Source organism: Macadamia integrifolia, chromosome 8 (genome assembly GCF_013358625.1).
Source record: "Macadamia integrifolia cultivar HAES 741 chromosome 8, SCU_Mint_v3, whole genome shotgun sequence".
In the NCBI taxonomy this organism is placed as follows: domain Eukaryota; kingdom Viridiplantae; phylum Streptophyta; class Magnoliopsida; order Proteales; family Proteaceae; genus Macadamia; species Macadamia integrifolia.
The window spans coordinates 16,918,976-16,927,540 of NC_056564.1; the positions used below are offsets into that span (position 1 = coordinate 16,918,976).

Consider the following 8,565-nt stretch of genomic DNA (forward strand, 5'->3'; position numbering starts at 1 on the left):
CCAACCACTTGGAGCATGAGCAGGAGTGGGCTGAAAAAGGTCACTGACGAGCTGGGGATGCTTGACCGAACTCAGCAAAGACACTTTGAGCTTTCTGAATAACCTCCTCGAGAGAAACAAAGATCTTGTTATTAACAAAAGCATTCATAGCCTTCCCTGCTAGCACATAGACTTGGAATTAGGCTGGGAAGAAGGGGGAGCACCTGCTAAGACTCAATCCAGCTATCCACGTCAAGAGAATGATCAACATCAGCCCGGACTGACATTTAATGCTCCTTTCACTATTCATAAATATCTGCTCTTATTTTTGCGTATGTTTTTACGGGTAAACCATTTCACATATGTCATGTGTACTAGAAAGTTTACAAGACAATAATAGTTCTTGAAAAATGATATGATAGTGAATCATTTATAAAGAATTTTGATCCACAATTTAAAGAACTTTTGAGAAATAAAACAATGGGTAATGAAAAGTAAGTTATATATTCTCAATACACCTATAGAGGTGTCATTCAAACAATCTCATATCCATTTTCACAAAAGAAAATTCCATTTACTAAAGTTCTACAATCTATAAATATTTTGTATTTATCAATGGAGGTTAAATTTATATGCAAAATTACACACATATAGTAATACATAATACGATTACGATTATATCATTATTCAAACCCCAATCCCCATACATGCAAAAGCTTGTTCTTTAACAGCATGTCCCTTTTCAATAATATCTCATCACATAGAATAGTGTTTTCCGTATAAAATAATTTATTTCTCTAAGGTTTTCTTAATCATAGTTTACAAGGCCTGAAAGGATGGAATGAATATAATCACAAGGATTAGTTGTTAATTAATTTTTTTTTTCTTAGATGTGAATAAGAAACATATTTTCATTAAAGAAACAAATATGTACATCACTTATGTACAACAATCGAACCCAATATGACACATATATATTTATATAAAAGAGAGGGTGGACCCTCAATGGTAACACATGCCATTTTCTTGATTCCAATATGCCTCTTTTGGGCCATAATGGCTTATCTCTTTACCTTTTTCCATTTCGTATGAAATGATCACTCTGCCCCTTATGTAAGTAATTGTTTTGTCGCTCTTCATTGGTACACTCCTTAGTCCTTACGATAGAACCTTTTTCCTTTCATTACAAAAGAATAGTCTTAACGGATATACGAGCTGAAACTATGACTTATTATTCTTGTAGGAATTTAAACACACAACCATTAGGCAAAAGTCATTTTTATGAATTACATAAAAATATGCATCAGGAAATTTCATTTAGTTTGGTTTGATTTCGATTTTAAATTAAATACATTAAACTGTTGATTTTTTGGTAAAAGAAACAAAACCGATTAAAACCCTAAAAATTGAGATTAAGGGATACAACGCAATAGGTTTTTTTGCTTGTGCGATCATCTGGTCGTATGAGTCTGTTTTTAATACCTGTCTTACCTTTTGCCACTATAATGACAAAGAGTGATATATTTAGAAGAAAAAAAAAAAACTAGATGTTAGATGTTAACTAGTACGATCATGTGATCATAGAGTAACTGATTCATAACTGGTCAGGATGACAACGTAGCCTGACCGCTAAGATTTCGTTGGGCTCCACCAATGAAAATTCCTGTCCGGGCATCACGATATGCGCAATTTTCGTTGTCCGACTCCCCGCTTCTTGTCTTCTCGAATGTATGTAACTGTAGTCTGTAGTCGGAGTAGGAGCAGAGAAGAGAAGAGGAGCAAGCGGAAGCTAAGATGTTTGAATGAAAATGTGGCGAAGACTTTCGATCGACCAGCATTTGAGGACGATGGTGTTTCGATCATCTTCTTCTCGTTACTCTTCAATGGCTTTGGCTCTGAACAGACAATTATCTCGCGCAAACCCTTGCCCTGTAGCTCCAATCTCTTTTCACTATCTCTCCTTTACGAAAACCCTAGATTTCCAGCGAAACGTTATTTCTTTGATACTAAAGCATAGAATTCGTAGTTTCAGTTCTAACCGCATGGGCCTTGTTATCGTTCGATGCCTCTCCTCGACTCCTTCTACACGCACAGTGGACTGGAACGATCCAGTTTCTTGCTCTGAGGCTGATGATGGATACGACAGTAATGGAAACGAGGCGGAGATGAGACCATCTATTTCTGTTAGAGCTTATTTCTTATCCACAAGGTTTGATCATTTTGCTCATCCTGATTATAAGCTTTTAATATCTTATTTCCTCAACGCTTTATGATGATTTTTACGCAGTGTTGATTTAAGAAGCCTAGTTGACCAGAACAAAGCTAATTTCATTCCACCCGCATCCCGTATGACAAATTATGTGGTCCTTAGATTTGGAGGCACTAAACTTGATGCAAATGTGAGTCTTCCGTCTTCTTATTTTTAACTTTATCCTCGCAACTTATTAGAAAGATGTTGTTGTTGTTTTTGTTGTTGTTTATATCATTTGGAAACAATTATTTAAAGAGTAGTTATCGTTCCATGTCAGTTTCTCCATGAAAATTTCGAAGCGATTTGTCTATTTTGCTTGATCCTTTGTTATTTAAAATTCTAGTTATAAGTGGGGGCAGGAAACATATTGTGCTCTCAGGTAGGGCTTAGGAGAACGATGTATGGATGGTGGTAATGGTAAGCATGATACCTGTATTAGAAACTATGGAGACAAAAGTTTGACACAGAAAAAACAAAATCCAAATGTGTTTCTTCTTACTGTGGGAGAAGGAAATAACGGAAAGGGAAGGGGGTGGGGTTGGAATACACAATCGTAGGAAGGTCTTACTACTGCTATTTGCTACCATTCATGTTGTCCTCCTATATTATGAAAGAAAAGAGTTTGACCCTTCAACAAATCAAAATGCAGACATGTTGCTATATGGCTAGGGAGAAGGAAATGATAAAGAGAGAGAACCGGGGTGGGGTGGGGTGGGGTGGGGTGGGGTGGGGTGGGGGGGATCAAGCACCGGTATGTGCTCTTCCGATTCAAGACCTGGTTTGTGAGGGATCAATTATATTTGTTTAAGCTGAACGTTTCAATTGTAATCACTGTATACATCCCTAGTTGCAAATTTTATACCTTGAGTGATGTAAGACTAGAATCACAAGTGATCTTAATCCCAATCAGGATATGAAATTCTGGATGAATAGAGAAGATTTCAATTACTCACAAACCATAGCTTAGATGGAGCTGAAACTTGGAGTAGATGAAGGTCCTATATGGGTTTACAAACCCGTAAAAGATGAGACAATTCCAATGGTTGAATTGAGAGTTATGTTGTCGACACGAATAACAAAACTTTTGACCACTCTTCATAAACTAGGGTTCCTGGCACCGGATAATTTTCAAAATTGGAATGAAGATCCCTTATAAACTGTCTAGGTATCCTTCAAAAGATGAACTTGAACTGCTGGCAGGCTTGGGAGATCTGGACTTCAATCCAAGTTTCCAAAACTCTGACAATGGCTGCAATTGATTCAGATCTCCTTGGCTGTGCTTGAACTGATTTGTAGGCTGTACTTTAGGTCTTCAAATAACTCTTAAACACTCTCTCTCACAAAGGTTAAAATAGAAAAGAAGAAAGAAGAAAAGAGAAATCGATGGGGGGTTGAGAAGGGGGAAGAAGAAGGTTAGGTTTTGGGCATCTTACCTAGGGCCTCTCACCCAACTGCATCCCACAGAAAAACAGCATAAGCCATCTCTAAATCATTCTTCATTATTTTTTTTTTAATTAATTACAACAGCTCCTCTTATATAGGAGCAAGTTCAGTTTACATAATAGAAAAGGAAACTAACATAAGAATAGAAGTTAACTCGCTTAGGCAACTAACTACGTCTACTAACTTGTCTACTAAGCAACTAACATAGAACAATAAGGACTCTTCTAGAAGACTTGGTCTTCACTCAAAACCCATGGTTGACCAAGTTAAACCATAAGAAGACAAAAAGACAGAAAATACTCATGTGAACAGTATCACAAGTTACTGGAAGCTGCTGGACTCCTCCATCGGTTGCTTCTGTAGATGGCCTTCTATAAGACAATAAAGAGAACATAATAAAAGGGAAATATAGCTGGTTCGATGGCCCAACTGGGCTGGTTTTTCTGCTGCAAAACTGAACCAGAAAAGACACAAAACTGGGCCAGTATGAAGCTGGCTCAATCAGTACTGCTGGAGTCCTTTCTTTTTCTTCGATAGTGAAGCCCATACATTAATGAGCTAAGAAGTTATCTTTTCAATAGACAAACTTGACTGTTGGACTCTGATAAAACTCTTTCATGTTCAACACATCTAAGCATTTAGTGGTTACCATATAGATAACGGTAGAGAGTAGAGAGAGTTGGCCACTGTGATCTCTAAGCATTTAATGGTTATCCTCTATATCTTTGTAGCCTAATTCAAGGGTGCCCCATTAGGATCTTTTTCCAAGAGCTTGTATTCTATGGACCTTGCTTTATTTGCTATATATGTCAGACAATTTGAAGAGATGTATTTCTTAGGAGACAAACAACAACAGGGAAATATGCCAAGTGCCAACTCAAAAACCAGCAGACAAAGAAAAATGTTATTCTAAAGTAAGGGAAGAACTCAACTCCATTTTGTTGTTTGCTATGTCATGATGATCACTTTTCATTTACCCTACACTGCACTTTGTGTTTTAAGTCGTACCAGCATGTGGTGTTCAGGGTTCAAGGAACCAAAATTGGTATTGATTCTGTCGTATCTGGGTAAAATATTTTTTCCTGTACTTTCTGATATCAATGCTGAATGCTATGGTTATGCATATAATTTTTTTGCAAAATTATCTAGAAGCATAAAGTATCATATACTGGCTTTAGATTAATATCCTTGTAAAGAGCAGAAAGTAATAATTTTAAGTACAATGTAGTTGACTGTATACCATGAACCCACTGATTGTGTCCATGCCATCTGAAATCCATGCTTTATTCGCATTTGAGTTCCTATTTCAGGGATCAGAGGCTAGCTTAAGTGGGAGTAGTTGCTGCTACATGGTGGTTTTTCAGTATGGATCTATGGTGTTATTTAATGTTTGTGATCGTTATGTTGATGCGTATCTGAAGATTGTAGAAAGACATGCTTTAGGATTACTTCCAGAGATGCTAAGGGATGGTGAGCTCTCATATTAGATGGATTTTTCAATGGCCTTTTTTTTCTGTCTTTACTTTCCGTTTAGGTTTTTCAGGGGGTGAAGTTGTTCATATGGTTTTGCATGTTCTTGTGCTTAGACTGTGGAGTTGGTTACAGCTCCTGTTGGCAAATATTTTCCCCTTTTACTGCTCTTGACATTTGCGTCTAACTATTAATCCTTTCAACTGGCCAGGTGACATTCTCTTCTTTGATTATATATATTACATCTGCCATGCAATGTATTCATGATCTTTACTAGGAGGAAAACCTGACATCCGTACTCTTGGCATGTATGTGTTTTAACAATTGTATTACATGTTTATAATTTCTTGGTGAGTGGATCAGTATCTTTTACTAAGCACTGGAGACGCTGGAATAAAATTCTACTGACTTGTTTTCTCAGAAGTCCAGGACTTTTAAATGCTCTTGGTTGGACCAACATGTCGTTTATCGTCTCAATAGTAATTATCATCCATGGATTTGTTTATCTTTACTTCCATGACAAGCATGGAGTCCACTATCCACGCCTGATGCATTCTTGAAGCGGCTATGTCTTAACTTGATTTTTACTCTTGAAATTGTAGAGTACGAGGCGAGGGAGAAGCCAACTTTAAACACATGGATGCAAGGTGGGTTGGACTACATAATGTTGCAGTATTTGAACATTGATGGAATTCGTATTATTGGTAGTGTGCTTGGACAAAGTATTGCTCTTGATTACTATGTTCGCCAGGTATATTCCTATTTGATCTTTTTATTCTGAAGAAGCAAAATATTTCTTTATTCAAGTGTTTTAATCTGCTTGTAACCTTGTTTCCTCTTTTAGGTTGATGGAATTGTTGCTGAATTTACTGACATAAATCGTGGGATGGAAAAAACTGGTACCTTTACAATGGAAGAGAAAAAACTTTTTCAACTAGTGGGGAAGGCAAATTCGAACCTAGCTGATGTGATTCTTAAACTTGGACTTTTCGAGAGGTACTCTCCATGTTACTGGTGTTGTCGAAAAACTTATTATTACATGTTTCCTAGACTATAGCTTGAACTGATGCTACAGTTATTGTTGGAATTCCAAAAGCTCTTTCTGCAGTTACTGCTTGATGGTAGCTTTTCCATCACCTTGATTTTAGAATGAAAGTATTTTGGTTGAACCTCTCTCTCAATTTTGCCTTTTTTTTTTTTTTTTTTTTTTTCCTGGGAGGTTTTGATATCTTAAAATTTTTTGGCAATCCCTCAAGTGTTCTAGCTATTTAATTTCTCACTGATGTTTGTTTTCTTTTGATTTGAATATGATGAAGAAGTGCATCCTTTCCCTGTTTTTTTTTTCGTAGGTTCCTCCTTTCATTGTTTGTTTAAATTATGATATTCTGATCACGTGTGTTACATTTGTTATATCCCAACATGATATTGTTCCAGCTTATTTTAATCAAACTTTCATGTAGCCTTTTGGCTAATGGATAAACTCTTAGGCTTTTGCAGATCAGATATCGCTTGGAAAGATGCTAAGTATGCTCAAATATGGGAGTATCTTCGAGATGAGTTTGAATTGACTCAGAGATTTGCCAGCCTTGATTTTAAGTTGAAATTTGTGGAGGTAACATGGGTTTAAAGACAATTTTTCCTTATTTCTTCTATACAATTAGACAGTTTACTATAAACAATATATGCTTATTTTGTTGAAATTATCTAATCTTTTTTTACAGCATAATATACGTTTTTTGCAAGAAATTCTTCAAAACAGGAAATCAGATTTTCTGGAGTGGCTTGTCATCATATTGATTGGTGCTGATATTCTCATCTCTGTTTATGATATTGCACATGAGTCAGCAATTACTGCACTTTAGCATTTCTAGATGCTCAAAACTATATTGAGTGCAGAATTAGATTGAAGGTAAGAAATGCAGCAATTTGACTCAATATCTGATTTTTGCTGCTTTTTTGCAGTTTACTTTGCATTTAGACTCTCATCCAGAGAATATGTAGAATATGTTGGTGTTCATGTTTCATTTTGTATATTTTATTCTGAAATTGTAAATATTTGAGCTTTTGGAAAAAAAAAAAAACTTACCCCTCTGAGGGAGAGAGTGGGTAAATTACACTTGCATTTTACGTAAAAAATCAGCATCATATTTATCTAAAGATGCCTTTTAGTGATGACAGGAATTTTTCTTTCATTTTTTTTGTTCTTCTTCCTCCTTTCTAATTTTTTTTAAGAACAGAGAAATGAGAGACACAAAAAGAGAAAATATGAACCCATCGGCTGGAGCTCCGACCAAGCTTCCATGGATCCTGTCGTCGAAGAAATCGAAACATTTACTTTGTAAATGAAGCCGATGCCTTTCCTCTCCATCATCTTCTTTTCGCCATCTCTCTCCTCACTTTTCCTTGCTGGACTTCCATCTATCTCTCACCCTAGTCCTCCTTCTCAAACATCTCATCCATCCAAACGAGGCGGTATGGGATGCTACATTTAACCCCTTTACTTTCCGTTCTTGTTAGATTAGATTAATAAATAGCTTAATACATCCATGTTCGAGTGAGAGATGTTAATGTTAACTAAATTGTTCATAGCCTTACCCCACCCGATAGTTCATTCTAAATAAACGGGGACTTGAAAAATACTGGAGGTGCATGGGCTTCATAAAAGATAGAAATTCCACCTCCATTGATGCTTTAATATGCGTTCCCATTTGCCCCGTACTGGGTTGTCTTTTAGAGAACTCTCTCCAAATAAACACAGTAGTAAAGAAAATTATTGGATTGATTCTTGCATTGGTGCAATTTTCAGCCTATGTTATGTGGATGTGACTTACTCTTTTTTGTTTGTACTAGACACATGTTAAACTTATAACCTAATTCAATCAAGTGCCCTCTTAAGATTAATGATATACATTTTGCCCCCTTCTGTCACTGGGTGCAGCCCCTTCTCCATGTTTCTTACTTATTATCATCTTTAACAAAAAGTGTTAATAAAAAAAAAAAAAAAAATTGTAAAACAAAAGACTTGTTTGACTACCCTCGTTTTTTGATATAAAAATGTATAAAGCTTTTTGTATTTTGTTTTTGTTTTTTTTTTTAAAGGTATTAAGTTTTCCTAAGACCACGGTGTGTGGATCATGGGTGTTTTATCAAAAAAATAAAAATGGATCATGAATTCATGGGTGATTTAAAAGCACGAATTGGACATCATGAGTGATTTTTGGGAAAGGTCTTAAAATGCTATAGGTGTTTGTGAACAGGACTTAAATCCTCTGCGATAAGTGGCAGTGAGTACTTGGGCATGTAGCCCAGCTTTGAATCTCATTGCTGCTAATTGTCTTCCTATAGAGGGAGGATTTTTGCACTCGTGAATCTATAGTGAAAACTTTGTATTGTAAAAAATGAGACCCAAAAAACCCATCTCT

General features: G+C 36.1%; 1 protein-coding gene across 3 annotated transcripts; it reads left to right on the forward strand.

Annotated features, from left to right (window-relative positions):
• The first annotated feature begins 1,653 nt into the window (after positions 1 to 1,653).
• LOC122085990 (protein RETARDED ROOT GROWTH-LIKE-like) lies at positions 1,654 to 7,174 on the forward strand. Of its 3 annotated transcripts, XM_042654632.1 has the most exons (8): positions 1,661 to 1,910; positions 2,012 to 2,188; positions 2,267 to 2,378; positions 4,984 to 5,143; positions 5,746 to 5,894; positions 5,988 to 6,139; positions 6,641 to 6,755; positions 6,865 to 7,174. In XM_042654632.1, exons 2-8 carry the CDS (start codon positions 2,022 to 2,024, stop codon positions 7,003 to 7,005), a joined length of 996 nt encoding a protein of 331 aa, XP_042510566.1. In that variant the 5' UTR covers positions 1,661 to 1,910; positions 2,012 to 2,021; the 3' UTR covers positions 7,006 to 7,174. The 3 variants fall into 3 exon arrangements, 2 of the variants coding, with proteins under 2 accessions (XP_042510565.1, XP_042510566.1); XR_006142308.1 differs by having other exon boundaries at positions 1,654 to 2,188; positions 6,631 to 6,755; positions 6,865 to 7,006; XM_042654631.1 differs by having other exon boundaries at positions 1,659 to 2,188.
• The last annotated feature ends 1,391 nt before the right edge of the window (positions 7,175 to 8,565 follow it).

What these genes read in the sequence shown, in the direction of transcription:
- LOC122085990 (XM_042654631.1), top strand. Translation starts at nt 1,782, where the DNA reads ATGAAAATGTGGCGAAGACTTTCGATCGACCAGCATTTGAGGACGATG. An exon ending in TCCAGAGATGCTAAGGGATG is followed by an intron (nt 5,144 to 5,745) that starts GTGAGCTCTCAT and finishes TTGAAATTGTAG; the next exon opens with AGTACGAGGCGAGGGAGAAG. An exon ending in TTGATTACTATGTTCGCCAG is followed by an intron (nt 5,895 to 5,987) that starts GTATATTCCTAT and finishes TTCCTCTTTTAG; the next exon opens with GTTGATGGAATTGTTGCTGA.